We start from the raw sequence: 23,805 nt of genomic DNA on the forward strand, positions 1-23,805 counted from the left end.
AACACCGGGTCACGACAGCAGAAGTCTTTGCTGCTGTTGTCCTAAGCCAGGACCCCCACTGCACCCCTCTCAGGGCAGATCCTAGGCCTGTGGGGTCTCAGATTCACTTCTTATCACTTGGAGAAAAAGGGCTGGGCCTCACCCCTTCTGGGGCACTGAGTGCCCTGGTCTCTTCACTGGGGTGTCTTCCTCGATTGTCCCTCAGATATGCCTGGGCTAGGAAAGGATGAAGGCTGTATGCAAGACCTCACCTGCAGATGGCGGGCCACCTTAAGGCATGACCCACACCCCCCTCTTGTTGTCATGTAATCTACTTGGGGAAGCCAGGGGGGGACCAGAGATATGGGTGTGATACCTGAGGACCAGCAGAGGCAGGCTGGGTGCCAGGGACGCTCCTGGGCTATCTCCTTGCTGCCTGAGTCAGGGAGGTCTGTGTTTTGCAAGAAGCAAAAACCACACATTCGAAGCCCTGCCTTATCCCAGGGGCTGCAGACCCCACCTGGCTCCTGTCCCAAGAAGACACCTGAGGCCAGCTTTGGTGAGAAGGCTCCTCTCTGGGAAGGTCAAATGCTTGCCCCGAAGACTCACCTACATGCAGCCTGAGGAGCTGCGAGGAGGGTGAGGGTAGAGAGACTCACCAAGTAATATGGAGAGAGGTACTGGGAGTCAGGGTGAGGGAGGGCATGGGATAGTGGCAGGTGGTCAGTCAGTGCAGCCAGAGCAAGGGAAGTAAGAAGCTCTCCCAGGCCAGGGGGATTGCAATAAGCCTGGCCAAGAAGAAAAAATAAAAGTTTGGGGTTTCTGGATTTCAAAATTCTTTTGCAAACCTGTTTCTCTCTGCTGTACTCTCAGTGAGTAAAATCCACCTTGTTGCACAGGTTCCCCTCCCCCAGGACCTGGGGGACACAGTGCCAGCGCCCCCACGGCCCACAGAGGCAGCTTACAAGGGCCCGCTCTCCCCTTTCCTGGCTGGCCAGCAGTGGGGAGTTCTCTGGTTTCTGGTAACTTCATCGGGCTGCATCAAGTTGCTAAAACTACAGATACCATCTCCCCAGGGGTAACTCTTTCTTGCCAGAGTCCCCTGAGGGACCTAGGCTCAGAGGGGGGACAGAGAAGAGTCTGGGGTGTGTGCACTCCTTAGGCAAGAGCAGGCTGCCTGAGATGCTGTGAAACTGCCTCTAGGGCCTCTGGAAGAGGAGGAGGGGCAGCTGGGGAGGCGTGAGTTCTTGTAGATGATGTTGTGCCCTGATACCCACACGAGGCCCTGCATACTCCCTGCCCTTCCTGCCAGCCAGGCAGAGTGGCTGGCACCAGCACAGTCCACCTTAACTGGCGGCTTCTGGGCGGGGCGCTTCCCTGGACACCTCCTGCAGAGGCAGCCCAGGCCCAGCGCTGGACTCACTCACACACAGCTGTGGGCCTGATGTGGGGTCTGGTGCTGGCATCTCCATGATGCTCATGCATGGCAGTTCGGAGCCTGCCGGTCCCGCCTGGGGCTGGGCAGGGGAGGAGGAAGATGACTGGGACAGCCCTGCCTTGAGCCTACTGGCGCTTGCTGTGGTCGCTGCCACAGCTCTGGCCTTGCACTGGTTTGGCTCTGGGCAGCACCAGGAAGCAGAGGGACCAGCAGCCACAGACTCCGGGGCTCAAACGGCTCAGACTGGAGGAACTGGGCCAGCCCTGTCCCCAAAGGCCAGTGGCGGTATTGGAGGATGCAGTCCAGGGCCGGGAAAGGCAGCTCTTCCGGGAGGAGGCCAGGAGAGTGCGGCTGCCCCAGGAGTTCAGGGGCAGAAGACCCCCCCGGGTGGGGTGCTGGCAGTCATGGCTGCACCTTCGCTCCAGACAACTGGTCAAGTGGCTGGCAGAAAGCAGCAGCGCAAGGATGCCCCAGAGGACCCTAAAGGGAGAGGAAAGGAACCTCTGGGGTCAGGCTCCATGCTGGAGAGGAGCAAAGTAGGGGGAACATCTGCCCCCCTCATGATATACTTCACCCCTCGGAGTCCTGGCGAAGACAGGGAGCTGCAGGAGAAGACAGGCGTCCACACCAAGGTAGCAGGACACCAGCTCCCGGTCCACAGCACAGCAGAGGACAGCAGACCCTGGAAAAGGGCACTGGGGCCACGTGATTCTTTGGGGAGAGGCCCACGCAGCCGGCTGCAGAGGCAGGTGGACAGCTCAGGAGTGAGACCCTGTGGCCGCCCCAAGCCAGATCATCTCTGCCTGGGCAACGTGGTGAGTGTGTGGGATGCAGTGGATGCGGCCCGCAGCCTCTCAGGGGGCACCCAGCGCATGCCCTTTCCCCAGGAGCTGCCCCCATCACACAGGGGGCAGGCTGGGCCCCGGGCAGACGACTCAGAGAGGGGGCACAGGAAAAGCTGTCCTCCACCAGCTCCAGTGCTCACTTTAGACTCAGGGGCCCAAACTGATGAGAGCAAGAAGGCTGGGCCCCAGGACCTCAGGGAGTCTCAGGAATCCCCAACTTCCAAGGAAGGCTGGCCTTGGGCAAGGAGGGAAGTCCCTGTCACTGGCAGCCTCTTGTGCCCAAAGTCGGGACTGGGCCGCCCAGTCCACGGGCAGGGGACTGCCTCTGTGGGAGCACCTGCGGCCAACGGTTCTGCAGAGCCTGAATTCTGCAGCTCTGCGCAGGGCTGGGCAAAGAAGCAAGGGGTCCAGTCTGCAGAAGGGGGCGGACACGGAGAGGGCCAGGCGGAGCAGAGCAGGGGCCAGGGGGGACACAGCATGGCCCCTCCCCAGCTGCTGGTGCAGCCAGTTTGGGGCACAACCCCAAGCCCCTCCTCGGCGGCCCGCCCACCACTCACTTCCCCAGCCCCATCGCCTGCCCGCCCTGGCTCCTCTTCCCCTGGAACTGGCCAGGGCCCCACAGAGGAGCAGGGGCCCAGGGCAGCCCCGACCTCAGTCCTGACTCCCATCTCTGCTCCTGCCCCCCCGGCTCCCACCCCCACCTCTATCACAGTCTCTACCCAGGGTCCTGCTCTTGCCTCAGCTGCAGCCCCCACCCTTAACCCCTCCTCCACCCTTATCCCCGTCCCTGTGCCTGCCCCAGCCCCCATCGGAGCTTCCAGCCCAGTCCCAACCCCTGTCACTCTCTCTGCCCCAGACACAGCCCCTACCCCTGCCTTCATTCCTGTCTCTGCCCCCGCCCCCACCCCTGCTTCTGCTCCAGCCCGGGACTCCACCCCTGCCGGGACTCCACCCCAGGACCCCACAGCCCCAGCTTCAGCCTCCAAACCTGTCCCCGCTCCTGCCCCCGTCCCCGCAGCAGCCCCCACCCCAGTCCCTGCTGCCACACCTGTCCCTGCCCCCGTCCCAGCAGCAGCCCCCACCCCAGTCCCTGCTGCCACACCTGTCCCTGCCCCCGTCCCAGCAGCAGCCCCCACCCCAGCCCCCAGCCCCACGCCTGTCCCCACTCCCACCCCAGCCCCCATCCCCATGTCTGTCCCTGCTCCTGCCACAACCCCTATCCCTGACCCCACACCTGTCCCCGCTCCCACCCCCTCAGCAGCCCCAACTTCTGTCCCCGCTCCCGCCCCCACAGCAGCCCCCACCCCTGTCCCTGCTCCCGTCCCCACGACAGCTCCCACCCCAGCCCCCGCCCCTGCCTCTGCTCCTGCCACAGCCCCCATCCCTGACCGGGCTCCAACCCCCCACCCCACAGCCCCCACCCCAGCCCGGGCCGAGGAGGAGCCGTCGGAGCCAGGGGCCGCATCCCAGGAGCAGGAGGGGCGGCTCTCAACGAGCTGGGGGACCCTGATTTCGATGGTTCTCAGGAGCCACCCCTTCCCCAAGGCGGAGAGCCCCCCAGCGAAAGCCCCGGGCCCCTCCACGCACCCTGGGGCCCCGGGAGGGGCCGCGCCCAGCCTCCCGGAGGGGCTCCGCTCCGAGGCTCCGCGTGGGCCGCAGAGTCAGGGCCCCCCCGCAGCGCCGGAGGCCCCCGCAGCCCCGCGGCCTCGCCCGCGCCCGCGGAGACACAGCCCGGGCGCCCCGGGCCCCGCCGCGCCGCAGCGGGAGGCGCGCGAACGCACGGCGCTCCCGCAGAGCGCCGGGCGCGGGGGACCAGCGGACCCCAGGCCCCGCGCCGCGGCCCGCGAGCCCGCGCCGGCCGCTGCTCTGCCGCGGCCCCTGGACCTCGGCGGCTGCCTCGAGGCGCTGGCCGTCGCGCAGAAGCGCGGGGAGCCCGGCCTGGCCCAGGACACCTACGCCCTGATGAGCGACAACCTTCTGCACGTGCTGGCCGAGCCCGGCCTCTACCGGCAGCTGAGCTGTGCCGAGCGCGAGCGCATCCTGAGCCTCCGGACCCGCCGGGGCCAGGCGGTGCTGGGGGTGCTGGTGCTGCCCAGCCTCTACCAGGTGAGCCGTGGGGGGCTCCCTCGGAGAGCACCCAGGGAGGAGGCCCCAGCGGCAGAGCCTGGCTGCCTCTCTGTCCGCTCCCACCTGCACGTGTTCAACCCCCAAGAGAACACCTGGAGGCCCTTGACCCAGGTGCCCGAGGAGGCCCCGCTCAGGGGCTGTGGTCTCTGTACCATGCACAACTACCTGTTCTTGGCGGGGGGCATCCGAGGCTCCGGTGCCCAGGCGGTCTGCTCCAAAGAGGTCTTCTGCTACAACCCCCTGACTAACATCTGGAGCCAAGTGCGACCCATGCAGCAGGCACGCGCACAGCTCAAGCTGGTGGCCCTGGACGGGCTGCTGTACGCCATTGGGGGCGAGTGCCTGTACAGTATGGAGCGCTACGACCCACGCACGGACGCCTGGACCTCACGAGCTCCCCTCCCTGCCGGCACCTTCCCTGTGGCACATGAGGCCGTGGCCTGCCGTGGAGACATCTATGTCACGGGGGGCCACCTGTTCTACCGCTTGCTCAGGTACAGCCCTGACAAGGACACATGGGATGAGTGCTCATACAGTGCCAGCCACAGGCGTTCCAGTGACATGGTGGCGCTGGGGGGCTTCCTGTACCGCTTTGATCTGCTGCGGGGGGTGGGTGCTGCGGTGATGCGCTACAACACAGTGACAGGCTCCTGGAGCCGCACAGCCTCCCTGCCCCTGCCTGACCCTGCTCCGCTCCGCTGCGCTGTGCTGGGCAACACCATCTACTGCCTCAACCACCAGGTCACCGCCACCTTCACGGTGTCTGAGGGGACGGCCCAGTTCCAGGCCAAGGAGCTGCAGCCTTTTCCTCTGGGGAGCACAGGTGTCCTGTGTCCATTCACCCTGACTCTGCCCTCCGCAGTACCCCTGCAGACTGCCCTCTGAGGGCTACGCATGTGTCCAATGGGGATAAAAAACGTTTTCCTGTTGTAATCCCTCTCCTGAAGGCCCTTTTCTCTCCCCAACCCCCTTCCCAGAGAGCCCTGTCCTTCTGGCACCCACCTATGCTGGAGGCCAGCTGTCACTCCCAGCTCAAGCTTCTCACAACACCTGCAGTTCACCCGCTTTGGCGCCCAGATCTTCTTGCCCAAAGCCCTCTTTGGGCTGCCCGCAGGCCAGGTCTCACAGGCCAGCCTTGCTGCTGCTGGGTAGAGTTGGCCCGTGGTGGGGGCTGGAGCAATAGCACAGCGGGTAGAGCGTTTGCCTTGCACGCGGCCAACCCGGGTTCGAATCCCAGCATCCCATATGGTCCCCCGAGCACCACCAGGAGTAATTCCTGAGTGCGTGAGCCAGGAGTAACCCCTGTGCATAGCCGGTGTGACCCCCCCCCCCCCAAAAAAAAAGAGTTGGCCCTGTGCTCCCAAGGGCAGGGCTGGGTCCCTGGGGTGACTGGCAACCATGAGCAGAGGAAGAAGATGGAAGTACACTGTTCTGCCCTTAGGGTCCACACTAGACCAGGAGTCCATGACAGGGTGGAAAACTTCCTGATCTCTAGGACTTGGTCTGTCCCAAGGCCTCTTCAGGATCAGCCTTTAGGTACTACCCTCAGCCCATCCTCACTTGTCGGGTAGGTCCTGAAGGACCAAGAAGGAACTCTATCAGTAGCCCTAGCCCATGACCCAGCCTGGGACCCAGCCAGACCACCAGGGCCCCTCTCCAGCCTGCCCTGTACAGTCCCTGCAGAAGCCCACCACACTTCCTAGCAACTCTCCCCTTAAATATGACCCTGGTTTCACTCGAGTTCTGCCTCTTCCTAGCTGTGTGCACTTGATGAGACTTTCCTTACTTGTAAAATGGGGTGAGGTACACTGGTCATTCAGGCGAGCTATGGAAGTATGAGGTCACCTGGGTGAGCACCTAGCTGAGAGTCCATAACGTGGAGTTGAGTAAATATCACTCCCCCTTACCCACTTTGGAACCTCCCTCAGGAGATGAATAAAGCTGGTTGAACCCTGCTGCCGCTGCCCTCTCTGCCTGCCTGGTCAATGTCTCCCCATCCCACCCCACCCCCAAGTCCATGATGGCACTGCTGCTGAGTTCACTGAATACTTGCCTGCTCTGTCCACCAGGCTGATGAGCACCTGAGCAGGACAGAGAGTGTTCGAAAATAGATTTATTGAGATACAAACAAGTACACACAGCTGTGCCTGTGGGCCGCTGTCCCTCTGCCAAGGGAAGGCTGTCCACAGCGTACTGGCCTACTGCATGCGTTTGGTTTCACTGAGTAGGTCCTGCCAGTTCTTCTCCATCTCCTCCTTGCAATTGAGGAAGGCATCTTCCAGCCGGCGCATGGACTCGGCCAGTGTGGGGTTGGTACGCATCACCACCATGTCATAGGCCATCCAGGTGGCCTGCACTGCAACAAGCAGACAGATCCTGTTCAGGCCACAGGTGGACTACAGCCCAGGGCACTTGGTTCTGTGTATGGGTACTCCAGCCCAGCTGAGCACCCTGGGGACCAGACTTCACTGGGTCACCTAGTGACTTTAAGGAGAGAAAGAGTGTGGGGGGTTCTCTCATAACACTACCAGAATTCCTTCTGACAGAGTGCAATGATGAGCTTCCTTCATCTCATACAGCCTTGACTCCTGGAGACATCAGACCAAGACACTCAAAGGCTGGAGGTCAGTTGGATATAAAATCTTAGGAAATATTAGAGCTAACCCAGATCCCTGCCTATACACAGTTCACAAGGAGTGGGCACAGGGTGTTTTCTGTTTTTTCAATTTTTGGGTCACACCTGGAAATGCTCAGGGCTTACTCCTGGCTCTGTACTCTGGAATAATTCCTGATGGGACTCAGGTGACCCTGTAGAGTACTGGGAATCAAACAGGTTGGCCATGTGAAAGGCAAGTGCTCTACCCGCTGCGCTATGGTCCTGGCTCTTAGCAGACCTGCACACACAGTGCCTAAAAAAACTGGGGAAAAGAAAGAAGGAAAGAAAAAAAAAGAAAGGAGAAGGGCTCATGATTGCTAGTGCAGATCTTTAGCAGTCTTGAGTTTAAAAAGTAAAATGTCAATTCCTTCTGACATCTATAAAAGCAAAACAAAAATAAACAAATGGTTGGGGCTGGAGTGATAGCACAGCGGGTAGGGCGTTTGCCTTGCACGCGGCCGACCCCATATGGTCTCCTAAGCTCAGCCAGGGGTAATTCCTGAGTGCAGAGCCAGGAGTGACCCCTGTGCATCGCCGGGTGTGACCCAAAAAGCAAAAAATAAATAAATAGATAAAATAAAAAATAAATAAACAAATGGAACTCCATCAAACTAAAGAGCTTCTATATGGTAAAGAAACTTGGACTAAAATAAAACCCAATTGAAAAGGAGAAAATATTTAAATGTCACATATCTGACGACTTTGGCTGATATTCAAGATATATAAAGCACTCCTGATCTCAACAACAAAACTAATAATCCCAAGAAAAAAAAAAACAGGGAAAACATAACCACTTCTCCAAAGAAGACATACAGATGACTAACGACATATGAAAAAGTGTTCATCATCACTTATTACCAGGGAAATGCAAATCAAAATGACGGTAAGATATCACTTCACACCACTGAGAATGGCCTATACCCTAGCCCAAGAGACCAGAAACAGCCAATACTGATGGGGAATGTAGTGAAGAAGACAATATCATTTACTGTAGTACTGTAGTAGGGATACAATCTGGTTCAGATTCTATGGAAAACAGTATATAAACTTCTCAAAATATTAAAAACAGAACAACCATATAACTCAGTAATTCCATTCTTCAACATCTATAAAAGCAACACAAAATCATTAATTTGAAGGACCAGAGAGATAATACAAGGGCTAAGGCACTTGCCTTTAAAAAATAAAAAGAAGGACTTGCCTTGCAAGTGGCCAATCCCAGTTAAATCCCAGGCACCACAAATGCTCCCCAAGCACTTTTAGGAGTGTTCCCAAAGCACAGAGCCAGGAGTAAGTCCGGAGCACTGTCAGGTGTGTCCCAATCCCTCCCACAAAGTAAATAAATCATACATATATTTTAATGTTATTTAACTTGTAATTTCTGATAAATTGCTGAGGGAAAAATTTAGAAGATGTATTAACTCTAGACAATTGTACATAACATTTACATAAAAATTTAAAAAAATACAACTAGAATGATGGTACAGCAGGTAGAGTGATTGCTTTGCATGTGGCCATCCCAGGTCTGATCTCCAGCACTCCATATGGTAGGTGTGACCTCCCCCCACCCCACACACAAACCAAATTAAAATGTCTTCCTTGAAATCCCAAATGACTCCTTGTCACCTAGACAAGAATGGTCTCTCACCAGTGTTTTGGGGCCACATCCGGTGGTATTCAACTTTATATTCCTAGAATAGCACATATATGCACTAACACTGTTGAACAATATGTCATTATACTAAAAGGATTATATAACTTATAATATAAAATTACAGAATTTATTATGTTTTGGGGGGCTGGAGCGATAGCACAGTGGGTAGAGTGTTTGCCTTGCATGTGGACAACCCAGGTTCGAGTCCTCCACCCCTCTTGGAGAGCCCGGCAAGATACCAAGAGTATCTCACCCGCATGGCAGAGCCTGGCAAGCTACCCGTGGCATATTCGATACGCTAAGAACAGTAACAACAAGTCTCACAATGGAGGAGTTACTGGTGCCTGCTTGAGCAAATCAATGAGCAATGGGATTATGTTTTGGGGGATGCCAGGGACTGAATCCAGCGTCTTGTGCATGCTAAGCAAGTACCCTACCAGTAAGCTACTTCCTGGTCACAAGAACATTTTTCCCCCGAAAAACGTAAGTTAAAAATTTATATATATACTCCTGGCACCACAGATGGTCCCCCAAGTCCTGCCAAAAGTGATCTCTGAGTAGGGCTGGAGCAATAGCACAGCGGGTAGGGTGTTTGCCTTGCACGCGGCCAGCCCAGGTTCGATTCCCAGCATCCCATATGGTCCCCCGAACACTGCCAGGAGTAATTCCTGAGTGCATGAGCCAGGAATAACCCCTGTGCATTGCTGGGTGTGACCCAAAAAGAAAAAAAACATGCAAAAAAAGCAAAAAAAAAAAATAAAAGTTATCCCTGAGCATGGAGCCAGGATTAAGTCCTAAGCATTGCTGGGTGTGGCCCCAAAATACATATATATACATTTTACCATAGGGGCAAAATACTTTAATATTTGTTTGTATGTTTTTATTTGGGTGTCAGAACTGACAGTGCTCAGAGATGACTCATGGCTCTATGCTCAGGGATCACTCCTGGTGATGCTGAGGGACCATATACAATGGTGGGGATTGAACTGGTGTCAGCCACATGCAATACAAGTACCTTAACTTCTATACTATCTCGCTGTTACCCCAAACTGCAACCATATCATTTTTGGCGCGGACACATCCAACTACGTTCTTTCAGGGTTCACTCCTGGCTCTGCACTAAGCCATCACTTTCTTCTTCTTTATTTTTTGGGGGCAATATCCAATGCTCAGGGTCACCCCTGACTTTGCACTTAGGAATTACTTAAGGCGGTGCATGAGGGACCATACAGGATGCCGGGGATCAAGGCAAGCATCCTACACACTGTACTATCTCTCCAGTCCCTCAGGAATCACTTCTGGCAGGCTCTGAGGACCATATGGTGTTAGTTAGTATCTATTAGTACCCAAGACTCACAGTTGTGTCACTCAGGATAGTCAGCCTCCACAAACTGAGACTCATGGCCTTTAATTTTTTTCCCAATGGATCCATTAATAAAATTTCTATTGGTTTGTTTAAACATTGAGATTGGCTCATTTAGTTCACTTATATATTCTCATACCACACATGCAAGAATGCAAGGGATCAAACCCAGGTCAGCAGCATGCACAGCAAGCACCTTACCTGCTGTAAAGACTAAAGACAATCTTTAGTCTCTGCAAGCATTTTCAAAAGAGAAATTTCCAAACTCTATTGTAATGAATAGAAAAATATTTACAAACTGAAATATTACAAACTGGGGCTGGAGGGATAGCACAGTGGGTAGGGTGTTTGCCTTGCATGTGGCCGACCCAGGTTCGATTCCAAACATCCCATATGGTCTCCTGAGCACTGCCAGGAATAATTCCTGAGTGCAAATTCAGGAGTAACCCCTGTGCATCGCCAGGTGTGACCCTCCAAAAAATATTACAAACTAAAATTTAAAATATTCTTTAAATTTTGTTGCAAAACACTGGTGAGAGACCATTGTAAAATAAATCTCTAAACTAGGTGCCAGGAAGAACTCTGTATTAGGTATTTGAACTATTGATTATCACAGTTGTACCTGAACAAAGAAGGATAATTAAAGTTAATCAGGGTGAATATGTGTTCATTCATGACAAATCAACACTTGGGAAATGCTTTCATTCTCAGGAGTAATGCCTGAGCATTGTTCCCCCAAAATAAACAGAATTTTAAAAATTTCAAGGCAACATGTCAAAATTTTGTGGTACATTAGTTACATGGTATAAAATTTAAGAGATGTTTAAGGATGACTTTTTTTGTTGTTAGCTTGTGAGGGTTGCACTTGATGCTATTTCAGGGGCTACCAGTCCAGGGGGATGACACATGCTGTACTAGGAACAGAAAACTCAGGGCTTCATATTTGCTAGGCATTTGTGTTACTACTTGAGACATTTTCATCCATCCTTCTTAAGAAGACAGTTGAGGGGGCTGGAGCAATAGCACAGAGGTTAGGGCGTTTGCCTTGCACACAGCCGACCTGGGTTCGATTCCCAGCATCCCATATGGTTCCCTGAGCACCACCAGGAGTAATTCCTGAGTGTAAAGCCAGGAGATAACCCCTGTGCATTGCCGGGTGTGACCCAAAAAGCAAAAAACAAAAACAAAAACAAAAAACCAAGAAGACACTTGATTTGTGTTAAGAAGTACAGGGAGGAGTTATTAAAAAGATGGGGACTAGAGAGTTAATACAGCGGGTATGGTACTTGCCTTGAACACAGTCAACCTGGTTTTGATCCCTGGCACCCCAGGTGGTCCACTGAGCCTGCCAAGAGTGATCCTTAACTGAAGAGCCAGGAGTAAGCCATGAGCACAGCCAGGTATGGCCCCCAAACAAACAAAAAGCAAAACCCAGAAATCACATACATACACATACAAAAGGGTTGGGTGGGGAAAGCATCCTGCTTGGGAAAACATCCTACCTGAGATTTTCTCCATTTCTTCTAGTAGCTTTTCCAAGTCTTTATTCAGATCTGACAGCATTTTCATCATGTTGTCATAGTTTCTTTCTCCAGGGTCAGAATCAGCCATCTAAGCCAAGAACAGAAAGAGGCTTCAGTGGGACAGTCTGACCTTTCAACTGCAGTTCCAACACTCACAGTTGTGTCGCTCAGGATAGAAGCCTGAAGTCAAGCTTATTTAATTTTTGGGTCACACCTAGGTGGTGGCTCCACATTCAGGGATCACTCTTGGTGGGGCTCGGGGAACCAACTGGGGTGCCAGGGATCAAACCTGGGTGGTACATGCAAGCACTGTACCTGCTCTGCTGTAGCTTCTGTCCCAGGAGCAATAACGTTAAACAACAGAATCTTTACAATTTTCCCACGAAAAAATTACAGAATAGAAAAACACAATCCTGTCACATGTTAGGTGGCTATAAAAATTCTGTGTGAAGCCTAAGAATGACATAATTCACATATAAGTTTAACAGTTTCAGTCACATCTCTTATTTGTAGGTTCAACTTCTTCTTTTCTTTTCTTCTTCCTCTTCCTCCTCCTCCTCGTTGTAGTCCTCCTCCTCCTCCTTCTCCTCTCTTTTGCCTTTTGGGTCACAGCTAAACACAGGGGTTACTCCTGGCTCTGGCCTAAGGAATCACTTCTGGCAGTGCTCAGGGGACCATATGGGATGCTGGGAATCGAGCAAATCGATGAGCAACGGGACAACAGGTGATACAGGTGATACTCTTAATATTTTATATTCTGAAGCTACAGCAGCGAACAAGATTAAAATCCCTGGTTTTATGAAGTTTAGACTTGGTGGGTAGAGAAGACAACTAACAAGGTGGAGATAAAATACACAGGGAGAAAAAAAGTCAATCAGAGATGAAGGTGAGAGGATGGGGTTGGGTGGGGGTCCTGGTGCTGGGCTCCGTGGCAGAGGGAAGGCGGGAGCAGGTGTCTGGGCACAGAGGTAGCAACTGCTGACTGCCACGTGCGGGTGAAGGCGCCTATGACAGAACTGAGGAGTGGTGTGAGAGGAGCGGAAGAGGAGGTCAGAGGGGGCGACCCAGAGCAGCCTGTCAGGATGAGGAGCCAGAGACAGAGGTGGGGTGGTCAGTGCTGGCTGAGGCGGGAGGGAGGTGAGGAGTCCGGTCAGGATGAGGCACCAGAGCTAGGGTGAGGGGGAACTTCGAGCGGGGCAAGATACCCGGAAGTGAGAAGTGAGGCATCAGTGAGAAGCTGAGGGGGCAGGTGACTGCCGCACTGAGGAAACCGTGACGTGGCGTGAGGGGCTGAGTGCGGGTGGTGTCCAGGTGACGGCTGGGGATGCAGGGTGTGGGGCGGCCGCACGCAGTAGTCCTGTGCCTCGTGGCCGCACTCACCTCCCGCTCTGCCCAAGACACTCGCGTCCACTCACGCTCTCTCCTCGAAGTTGCGCGGCTGCCCCAGGCACGAGCTTCCGCTGCCAGCCCCGCCCCTTTCCGTTATCTGGCCCGCCTCCGGCTCCGGTCTGCTGCCCTCATTGGCTGGTTTCCAGGCCGGAAGGGGCGGGTCCTATGCACCTCGAGGGTTGCTTGGCTCGGAAGGCACCGGAAGCGGGGGGGGGTGAGAAAGAGATCCATCCGCGTGGCTGGGCACGAGGGAGCTTCGGCCTGGGCTCGTGGCCTGTGTGGCCCTGGGCCCTGACTGGGGACGCCAACGCCCTGTATCGCGGGTAGGCCCTTCGCAACCACAGTATATACGGAGGACACATATGTGGTCCGGAGGAAGCTTCGAGGAGCTGAGGCGGAGCTCCCGTGGCCTGACTCACGCCCCATCTCCCACGCCTGGGTGCCTTTTACCACATGACGACAGGGGCCAGGCACCTCCGAGTTGGTCCCCCACCCTGCCCGGAGGAGGCGAGCCTGTGGCCAGAACCTGCTTGCCGGCCTGAGAAGCTCTGCTGTGGAGAGCACTTCAAGGCCGGGGGTTTCCCGAGCCACCTCGTGGGGTGCGCAGGATCAGGCCGAGAGCAGGCAGAGGCTGTACTTGGCCCCTGTACTCTGCCTCCAGCCCTAAGGAGTTCTGTGTGATTTTTAGGGCGACAGGCACGGTCCAGAGGTGGCAAGCAGGGTGGCTGGGTAGGAGGGAAAGAGCTAGAACCAACTTCTGCTGTCTGACGGGGGATGATGGTAGAGGGGTGGCCAGGAGTTGGTGATTCTGGGAGAGGAACGCAGAGGTGGGTGCTGTTGGAGATACTTGCGCAGGTTTGGTACTGAGGAGGACGGGGTGAGGCGTAGGTGCATGGTGCTCTTATAGGACCTTTGGAGCCTCTGCCTTCTGACTTTCCCCTAGGTGCTGCTTTCGAGACCTACGTCTCTCTGAAGTATCCCAATTATCTTATTGTTATTATTTTGCTTTCTTGCATCACACCTGGCGATGCTCAGGAGTTACTCTTGGCGGTGCTCGAGGGGGACCCTATGGGATGCTGGGGATTGAACCCAGATCAGCTACATGCAAGGCAAATGCCCTACCTGCTGTACTATTGCTTCGACCTCTGAAGCCTCCCAATTATACATCCCAAGAATCTGAGGCATTCTCACAATTTTTTTCCCTAGGCCACACCTGTGCTCAGGGCTCTGTCCTGAAAGCCTTGAGGGACCATATGGGATGCTGGAAATTGAACTGGGGTCAGCTGCGTGCAAGGCATAAGCTTATCCACTGTACTATTGCTCTGGCCCCTGAAAAATTTCTTATAGGCAAGTAAACATTTCAAAAAGCTCATTTTAGGACCCAGCGGCTGCAAAGGAAAGCCTGTGCTACTTTTGGTGCCTCCCTTTGGTGGGGAGCTTCCGTATTCTCCATTCCATGGTCTGAACCCACTGCTGGTTTGCTCCTGCCACCAGCATGAGAAAGATTCCTGCCTGATTCCTGGCTTCCATTCCAATGGCATCCAGTTGTTCTGCTTTCCTCCCTGTCAGGCAGAGGGAAAATCTCGGAGGGGTGACGTCCATCTGCTTAAATCAGATTCTCCAGAGAACCTAGTGTGACCTTGAAGACCTGGCCACTGCACTCTGTTGTGCTGGCTGTGCCCCTCCTCAGGCTTCCTACACCAAGACCCGAGGTCCTCCATGGCAGGAGACACCTCCCACCTGCAGCTCTGGCTTTCCCCACAGCAGAAATTCTTCACCCTATAGTTCTTCAGTGGCTGCACCCCCATTTTCTTCCCATCTGTAGCCAAATGCCCGCCCTTAGGAAGGCCTGTCTGTGCCACCCTGTCTGAAATTGTTCCCACCCTTACTGACTGTTCTCCTCAGCACTTATTACCATCTGACTTACTCTATAATTTACTCATTCTTCTTGGTTACTGCCTGTCTCCCTCTCTAGACTCTAAGCCCCATAGGGAGGGACTGTTTTCGCCAGCTCTGTTCACTGCTGTGAACAGCACCTTCCGCACTGAGGCACTCAATAAGTACTTACTAAATGGATTATTCCACAGCTTCCTTGCTTCCCTGTCAGCCCCTTGGTCTCCTGATCTATGCCTGCTTCACCGAGTAGTGAGATCCATGGGGCAGTCTGCACCCTATTCTACACCAAATCCCCGTGTCAGAGTGAGCGGATGGTACTTTACTGGTTCCTAAGAGATGGCCCAGTATTGGAGTGCAAGCACTTCTGGGCCCTCAGCCCAGGCAGAGTGCTGAGATCCAGGTTCATCCAAGTCGTGATACTAATAGAATGTCTACTCCCATGTTCCATAAAAACTACCTTGGGGCCAGAGCAATAGTACAGTGGGTAGGTGCTTGCCTTGCACATTGCTGAACCAGGTTTGATCTCCAGCACCCCATATGGTCCCTCAAGACTGCCAGGAGTGATCCCTGAGCACAAAGCCAGGAGTAAGCCCTGAATACCATCAGGTGTGATCTGAAAACTAATCATAAAACAAAAAAAAAAAACAACAACCAAACAAACCCTCAACAACCCCCCAAAATAAAACAAAAATCCTCTACCCTTTGTGGGCCGGCCGAAGAAATAGTACCATGGTTAGGGTACCTGCTTATGCTAAACTCTGATTTCATCCCTGGTACCACATATGGTCCCCTAAGCTCCACTAAGAGTGGAGCTCAGAACCCTGTGTACTGCCAGATGTGGCCCAAGCCAAAAACCAAAACCAAATCAAAAACACTACTGTTTGTTGAGGCCATAAAGGTCATATAAGGGGTAAGGAGCTTGCCTTGCCATGGCCAACCCTGGTTCAATCCCTTGCACTGTATATGATTCTCTCCATCCCCCTGCCAAAGCACTGCCAAGAATGATCCCTGAGCACAGCCAGATGTGTCCCCGAAAAGCCCCCCAAAACCAAAACCAAATTATCTCGTTTACTTTTAGTCTTTTTTAAATAAGAAAACAGAGCTAGAGAGACAGTACCAGGGGTAAGGCACTTGCCTTTCACGTGGATTACCCGGGTTTGATCCCCAGATTTTCTGCCACCATGTAAGGTGGAAGTACCACCAAGCACCACCAGGAGTGACGCCTGAATAGCCGGGGATAGCCCTGAGCACTGCCAGGTGTGGCTCCGAAACAAGACAAAGAATGAAAAGAGACCTGATGGGGCTAGAAAGAACTCAGCAGCCTAAGCACACACTCCTCAACGGAGGCCTGGGTTAGCTACCCGGCACTGCAAGGTCCCCAAGCACTGCCAGGAGTGACCCCCAAGCAGTAAGTCTGGGAGCAGCCACAGAGCACCACTGAGCATAGTCACCTCTTGCCCTCACCAAAAAGAAAATAAAAGACTGCTTAGTTTAGGGAAGTAGCATGCTGCCTTGGGGTATCCCATATGTCTTGTCAGAGCCCCCAGCAGGGAAGCAGGGTTTCCCTCCCACTGCTGGGAGGTCATGGAGGGTGTCTGTCTGTGAGACAAAGTGGCCCTGGGGACCAGGTAAAGGTTCTGAAGCAAGAATTTATTTCATGTTCACTGGTAGGTGTGGACAGTGATGTCAGAGCCATGTCACTCCACAGAGACTCACTTCAGGACAGGTCACAGGCCTCCAGCTGGCCTCCTGCCTCAGGCCGCATACCCCAGCCCTCCCTCACCACCTCTCTGGCCTAGCCTTGTTCCCACATAAAACACAGGCTTGGAAGGCTAGGAGAGAATTAGACAGTCTTATTTTTATTAGTATCCAGCAAGAAAAAAAAATCAAAATCCCCTCCCTGCTCCAACCCCACCTCCACCACTGAGGCCTCGGGGAGCAGCCATGGCCTTTCTGTGCCTGCACCCAGAGATGTCATCAGAGCCTAGGCACATGTGCATGGTGTCCCCTCGGGTGCCAGCTGACCAGTGCAGGGTGATGGGGTCGCTGGCACTCCCTCAGCCCTCAGCTGGCATCCTTGGAGTCTTTGAAGAGATTGGAAATGTCCACCAGAGCTTGACGGATGTGGTTTCCAAAGCGCTGGGAATTCTGTGGGGGCCAGAGTTCAGGTGCAGCTCCGAGGAAGTGCATGCCTTGGGGAACACCCTCTTCCTGAGCCCCTCCCTCGGCCCGAGTGGGGGACACTCACTGTTTCTGAGCTGGAGAACTTGCTGGAGATGTGGAAGAACATGGTGTTCTCGCCCGCAATCATGTAGGAAACCCCATAGCCATCATCTGCTACCTGAACCAGGGTGAGGGGCAAGAGGAGGCTGACAAGCGTCAGATCCTGTCCTCGAGCCCCCTCAGGATTTTCAGGAAAGAGTATGAAAACTGGAGCACCTGTCCTAGGGGCTCTTGGCCTCACAACACACCCATGTACAAGTCCCAGTGGGTGAGCTAGGTGAGAAACCTGGAGGGGCCCCATGTAGTGCCCAGTACCCTGGACACCAGCTGTGGCCATGGGATGCTGTCAGGGGCAGCCTGAAGGTTCAGCAGCATCCTCTCCTGTTTCCATGCTGTGCTCCCACCTCTGTGTGGGCCTCTAAGGCCCTGTGCCTGCCATGGGAACCCCAAGCTTGGGCCCCCCAACCCCCCAGCAAGGGCACTCACGGGACCAAAGCCACCTCCGGCACCCAGGTGGTTAGGGTACTGGTTTGGGTCAAACATGCCAATCTGGAATTGAGTGGTCTGGCTGGTGGAGAGGCGCCAGGGCTCCGAAAGGACCTGCCACAGGGAGGCCGCAGCGTCAGACTCCACATGCATGTGCACGGGACATGCCTGCCCACAGTGGGCTCTGGGGCACCTGCTGAGTCTGACACGACCACGACTGACAGACCAGGTGGAAGTGAATGGAGCCCAGGACCCTTGGGCCCCCACCCTGGTTCCCACCTCTTACCACCCGTGATAGCCGTTGCATTTCAGGTCCCCATGCCCTGCCTGTGCCCTGATCTCTCCTCCCACCCCCATCTGCCGGCACCTCTGCCCCACCCCTCTTGCTCTTCCTTGCACCTCGAACGCCCCTCCTCTGTCTCTGTAGGAAGAGGGCATTCTTCTGGCTGCCTCTGAATGTCTCGCAGATTTGCCCACCTCCCACCTAGCTGTTAGGTGGTGCCAGGACCACAGGTCTGGTGGGGGACGAGCCTCAGGAAAGCTGGGGAGCTGGGAAACAGCAGAGGCATGAGGACCCCTTGGCAACACTGACCTCAGCCAGGAAGGGGGAGTTGACCCCCAGGAACTTGGAGACCACGTAGAGGCAGAAGAGGTGCCTGTCAATCCCAGCCCCCGTCATGGCCAGGCGGTACATATTCTGGTGCTTCTCTGCAGCTTTCCGGAAGAGGTCGACGAGGTCTGGTTTCTGGAGCCAGGGTGGAAAAGGAAGAATAGCTTGAGTCTCAGAGTGGGTGGGAGACAGAAGGGGCTCCCCCGGTGGCTGCAGGGCAGGACTCACCATGACGTTCCCCTTCACCATGGCCTGAACAAAGGCAGTGGACTCCATGGTACAGGAACGAACGGTCTCTGTTCGTCCCTCCCGGAACATTCTTGTCATTGAGGCCTCATAGGTTAGGCAGAACTTGCCCCTGTCCTGGGGAACACAGAAGGGTGAAACAAGCAGGTGAACCCACTACCACACTGCCCACAGGTGGCCTGTGGCACCTACCCGGAAGTGGGCCAGCTGCAAGGCGATCTGTACAAAGGCATCTGGACTGGTCCGGCACTTCTTGATGAGGCCTTTGCCAAAGGGCAGGAACTGGAAACAGTACAGCTCCACATCATCCGCCAGTTCTCTGGCCACCTTGTAGGATTGCTCGATGATCTCCTGGCACTGCCGAGACACACAGGGATCAGCTGGGGGCAGAGCTCTGTCTAGGAGGGCCAAGGTGAGGTCACCAAGGCCAAGCAAACATGAGGAAACATGGGCCAGCCAGGCCAGCCTGAGTTTCATGGGGAAGGGGATATAGAAGGGGGTCTGTGGGCATGTGCCTCTAACCACTGGATGTGTGCAGTCTCTCTTCTCCCCACGAGATGCTCCTGACCACTCAGAGTGGGTCTGAGCTGGAGGGAGGTAATGGTGAAGGGTCACAGGGCCCTGCCTACCTCATCAGGGATGTCCCACTGCAGCCGCTGGGGAGGTGCCAGCATGGTATTGGGTTTTCCCAGGCAGTGCCCAGTGTCCGAATAGCCCAGATGAAAGTTATCAGTGGACAGAACAAACTGCAGGGAGAAGGTCAGGCTGTGAGACTGCTGCTACGGCCCCTCACTTCCAGCTTGCCCTGCTCTGGGCTGCTTTCTAAGCCCATTACCTCCCAGAGGTGCCCGATGATGGGGGCATCTGCCCACGCGTGCTCTGTGTTGAGGCCCAACTTCCCATTCTTGAAGGCAACGAGCGTGAAGGACTTGTCAAACCACCTGCAGGAGAGGAGCGCTGTGACTCAGGGGCTGAGGGGTGGGATGGCTGCAGGGGCTGGGGCACTGGCCGCACCTGTTGTAACAGTTGCCGTGCAGCAGGGCCTTGCCGTAGAGGCTGAGGCTGGCCTCATCCTCGGGGTTGTACTGGTGAGATTCCTCATCCAGAGCCACGAAGAAGGCAGCACGCTCAATGGCATCCAGAGACGCCCTGTTCTTGCCTGAGCCGAAGAACTTGCAGCGTGCATATGCCCACTCCTCTCTGGGGGCACAGGGCAGGGTGAGCTGCTGGCTGCCCTGGCGGGGGCCCCCCTCTGGCAAAGCCACCCAGTACGACCCAACAGAAAGGAGGCAGAGACACTTCGGGCTGCCCCAGCACCCCTCACACTCTGTGGGCCGTCTCTCGCCGTGCCCCCAGCCTCTCTCCTTGGGGGGCGGGTACCTTCCCCCAGCAGTGAGGGCAGCCAGCTTTTCTTCCCCAGGCTGGGGTGGAGACGGGTCATCTAGGATCCTCTGGAACTGCATCTCCAGGTCCCGGGGCTTGAGCAGGCGGGAGCCGTTGTAGAGCCACAGCTTGTAGAAGCGGCCCTTGTGGTACACGGCCACGTGCCTGCTCTCAGTCAGGTGCTGCAGGATGTCTGCAGTGGGGTTCAAGACTGAGGTGGGTGTGGCCCCACCCTGGCCCCCTGAGGATATCTTGCCTTGCACTAGCCGACCCTGCTTTTTAGGCTATGCTGGAGACTCGGTCCCAGGGGTGGGGTGATGGGCACCTGTGCTGGGGACTCCCTGAGTCTGGATTAGAGCAATGGACCCAGGAAATGCTACTTTTTGGTATTGTTTTGGTTTTTGTTTTGAGGACAGGCCTGGTGGTGCTCAGGGCTGATTCCTGGCTCTGCACTCAGGGGAACCCTGAATGGGAACAGGGGGGCTGTATGGGGTGCTGGGAACTGAACTTGGGGCAATGCAAACGCCCTACCTGCTGCACTGTTGCTCCGGCCCCCAGGAGGTGTTTCTTGGAAGTGACAGAGACGGTCCCAATGGCTCCCACCAGGCCCCTGAGGCCAGCTCCATACCCCTACTCCCAGGCAGCTCGCAGTACTCCCCTCCCCACCACCGTGAGCCCCTGAGTTGGGGCAGCTCTGGGCTCTGAGGGTTATGGCACCAGTGTGGCGCATCAAACAGTAGGCATCTGACTCAGCTGCCAACGACTTTTCACTGTGACGGAACCATGAGACGTGGAGGATGCCTGGCTCCATACCTGTCTCCTTGCCAGGGACACGAGTGGTGTTGAACATTCTCTCCATCTGGTAGGAGCACATGGGCACGATGCCCAGCGCCATCACCTGGGGAGGAAGGCCAGCATGGCTCAGACACAGCCCACTCTCCCCAACAGACCCTCAACCCCAGCACAACTCACAGGCTTGATCTCTTCACGATCCAGCTTACGGCGATACAAGATCATGGCGTGGACAATGTTACCCAGGCGAGCGGCCTGTACCTCTGTGTTTCTGATGAGCACAAAGTCCTACGGAGAAAAAAAGAGTAGGGCCTGCATCCTGGCTATGTCCCCTTGCAGAAGCCTGCAGTGTCCTGTCCCTGTCCTCAGGTCCCCCGCGAGCTGGCAGGGTGAAGGGCTGACATAGAGCCTTCGCTCCTCTGTTCCCCTCCCGCCCCCCATGCTTTCCATGACCCACTCTGCTTGCTTGTGTTGGCATTTGTTTTGAGAAGGGGGTTCCTTCACTAAACAGAAAAATCAGAACTTCTGGTTCACACAGGAACACAGCACACTGCTTGGCGTCTGCTTTGGGCACCCTGTGTGGACATGGCTGAGGGACAGGGCCAGCCCCTCGGCACGCAGGGCTGCTCTGGCCCCAGAGAATGGAAACAGGGAGGCATACTGAAGGAAGTCTCTGTGCCAGGGCCTGTGCTGGGAAGCACCGAGCCCAGGGGGCTCTGAGAGCAACACTGGGGGCTCCTGGACTTACCAGATTCTCAGCATTCCTGTCACCCCTCAGCTGCTTCTCAACCATTCCAGAATTCCCGTCACTTAAGAACCCCAGTTCCTGCGGAATCTGCCATCCTGGCTGTGACAGAGGTCAGCATGCAGGAGCGTACACCAGTGCTCACCATGGCATAATAGTTGCTGTTCACCATGAGGGGGCTCCGGCCTCGAAGGTAGATGTACTCCTCCCACCAGTCACTCACCTGCGGGTCAGAGGGGGACGGTGAGGGCTGGGGGGGGCAGGGGCGCGGGTAGCTGTGGGTAGCCAGAAGGAACTCACGTAGTTTGTGGCCCACCAGGACTTGAGAATCAAAAGCCTCTGCAGTTTGCTGGCCGTCTTGTCCTGGAATTCCTTGGCCAGCTTCTCCATGCGGTAAAATTCCTCATCATCCAACAGGGGGCGCACGGACTCCAGGTACTGCAAAGCCAGGCGCTCTGCTGTCAGCTGCGTCTGTCCGGAGCCTCTGCCCCTTCCCACTAGCTAGCTGTTCCCAGGAGATGGGGCCCTTCCTCCTTCCTTTGGAGAGACCCTTTGAGTCTGCCTGAAACAGGCCCTCACCCGCTGAATCGTGGCTGACACTTTGGGCACAGGGAGCTTGGGCAGGGACGACTGAAAGCTGTAGAGCATGGGCTTCCGGCTGGACAGAAGGCGGACACAGATCTGGGGACACAAAACAGGGGCCAGAGAAGACGGCTGGGGGAAGGTATTTGCTAAACCTGGACCCTCGGAACCAGCACAAATAGTCCCCAAGCAGGTACTGGCCTTGCCAGCCTCTCCCTCCAGCTCTGCCCAAACCAGGGTGACCTGGGATATCAGACCACTACTCCAGCCCATGTCCTGGGTCTGCTCACAGCCCAGACTTTGGTGAAGCGACTGGTCCGGCCGTGCATCTCAAACATCCAACCATGGTAGGACAGAAGCACTTTCAGTGACTTGCGGAAGAAGAAGATGCCGGTCATCCACAGCCCCGTGGAGAAGATGGCAATGCTGACCAATTCCCGGGTCTGGTCCCCCTGCAAGGGGCTGAATCTGTGGGAAGGAGAAGAGGGCTAAGAGAGTGCCCGCCAGGCCACCAAGAAAAGGCTGACTGCAGTCTGGGGGCTGTGGTCCTTTTGGGTTGGGAGCATCTCACAGAGGATGGGGCACTGGGATGGACCCCAGGGGTCCACCCTCTGGCTTCCAGTGGCTGTCCAGCTCTGGAACCCTCTCCCCTGAATGTTTCCAGGCCTAGCTGCTCACCCCGTATCAGGGAGCCACCTCTGGATGCAAGAGACCAGACCGAAGGAGATGTCCACGTCGAAGTAGGAGGAGCCCACTGTTGCCATGGTGACGACCAGCCAGCTGGAGGGGCTGCCGGGGTACACGCCCCGCAGGACGCCATTCTGAAGGGGAAACAGCTGGACGGTCTCTGCCCTCGGCTGGCCCTCCTGCAGCCCCCACCTGTACCCCCTGTCCCTGCACCGCCGTGGCAGGGGCGCTGCCAGGCCCCGCAGGGAGCCCTGCGCGCACCTTGATCCGAGTCAGGCGCTTCTTCCAGGAGTTGATGCCCGACAGGTAGATGTGCTTCAGGGCCTCCCGACTCAGCCGGAAGTCCACCCCCTCCGGGGTCACCGTGAACTGGAAGGCCACGGCCTGATGAGCTTCCGCCATGCTGGGGGTTGGCCGGCACCTGCGAGGGGGCGCGACAGGGGGCGCGGGCAGGCTCCAGCTGGCCCCGCCGCTCGCGCACCCCGCGCGCCCGCCCAGCCCGCGCACGCCCCGCGCCCGCCCACCCACGCCCCCCGGTCCGGCCAACGGCCGCGGAACCTGCGCCCCCTCGCGCCCGCCTTCTGGGCACACAATGGTGCGGGCTTCCGCACTGGATGGGCTGCTGGGGTCGCCCTGTGCCGCCCCCCACTCACGGCTCTGCTTACTCCCGTCCGCATGCAGGGCCAGTCGCTCTGGCTGGCCGTGTCCCCACGTCCTTCAGGTCGGGCCACTGCCCCGCCCTCCCCGGGAACTTGATCCCTGCTCCCAAATTTGGGGCGAGAAAACCCCAGAGGGGGCGGGGCCCAGAATCCCCCACCCCTTTGGGAATGGGCATGGGGGGCTGGATTTGTGCTGGAGACATTGCCCAAAGGCCTGGGGATCCAGGGGGCCCATAGGCCCGCCCTGGGGACGGTGGCAGTGGAGCTAAAAATAGCCCAAATGTAGAGCAAAGGTCATGCCTGTCCGCTTGGCCTGTCTGCTGATGTCACCCAGGCTTGGGCAGCTACAGGCATCCCCTATCCCCCAACTCCCACCGCGCCCTCTCTGGAACCCCCCACTAAGGGCCTCTGGCACTTAGTACTTTTAAGCAGGAGCCCTGGGAGGTGCAAGAACTGGCAGAGGCCCTGTCCATAGCAGCTGGTGGAGCAGCAGCTGGGGTCACCCACTGGCCCATGTGCACC

At 56.1% G+C, this 23,805-nt stretch overlaps 3 protein-coding genes across 4 annotated transcripts; 1 reads left to right on the forward strand and 2 right to left on the reverse strand.

Moving 5' to 3' along the window:
• Positions 1 to 1,452: 1,452 nt before the first annotated feature.
• On the forward strand, positions 1,453 to 5,274 carry KLHDC7B (kelch domain containing 7B). Its single transcript, XM_055143634.1, has 3 exons — positions 1,453 to 1,692; positions 1,843 to 2,035; positions 3,332 to 5,274. The coding sequence occupies exons 1-3, from the start codon at positions 1,453 to 1,455 to the stop codon at positions 5,272 to 5,274; spliced, it is 2,376 nt and encodes a 791-aa protein (XP_054999609.1).
• A 1,313-nt stretch (positions 5,275 to 6,587) lies between these two features.
• Positions 6,588 to 11,673, reverse strand: SYCE3 (synaptonemal complex central element protein 3). Its single transcript, XM_004610586.2, has 2 exons — positions 11,565 to 11,673; positions 6,588 to 6,745 (listed from the first exon to the last, which is right to left on the reverse strand). The coding sequence occupies exons 1-2, from the start codon at positions 11,671 to 11,673 to the stop codon at positions 6,588 to 6,590; spliced, it is 267 nt and encodes an 88-aa protein (XP_004610643.1).
• Positions 11,674 to 16,769: 5,096 nt separating this feature from the next.
• Positions 16,770 to 23,625, reverse strand: CPT1B (carnitine palmitoyltransferase 1B). 2 transcript variants are annotated; one of them, XM_055142088.1, is made up of 19 exons: positions 23,290 to 23,625; positions 22,886 to 23,045; positions 22,616 to 22,758; positions 22,228 to 22,405; positions 21,935 to 22,036; positions 21,656 to 21,793; positions 21,501 to 21,578; positions 20,791 to 20,898; positions 20,632 to 20,716; positions 19,816 to 20,011; positions 19,450 to 19,635; positions 19,271 to 19,376; positions 19,065 to 19,181; positions 18,628 to 18,792; positions 18,418 to 18,552; positions 18,172 to 18,324; positions 17,580 to 17,693; positions 17,119 to 17,211; positions 16,770 to 17,018 (listed from the first exon to the last, which is right to left on the reverse strand). In XM_055142088.1, exons 1-19 carry the CDS (start codon positions 23,484 to 23,486, stop codon positions 16,935 to 16,937), a joined length of 2,538 nt encoding a protein of 845 aa, XP_054998063.1. In that variant the 5' UTR covers positions 23,487 to 23,625; the 3' UTR covers positions 16,770 to 16,934. The 2 variants fall into 2 exon arrangements, with proteins under 2 accessions (XP_054998063.1, XP_012788679.1); XM_012933225.2 differs by having other exon boundaries at positions 23,278 to 23,625.
• Between the last annotated feature and the right edge of the window lie 180 nt (positions 23,626 to 23,805).

The sequence above is a fragment of the Sorex araneus genome, chromosome 6, assembly GCF_027595985.1.
Source record: "Sorex araneus isolate mSorAra2 chromosome 6, mSorAra2.pri, whole genome shotgun sequence".
Classification (NCBI taxonomy): Eukaryota; Metazoa; Chordata; class Mammalia; order Eulipotyphla; family Soricidae; genus Sorex; species Sorex araneus.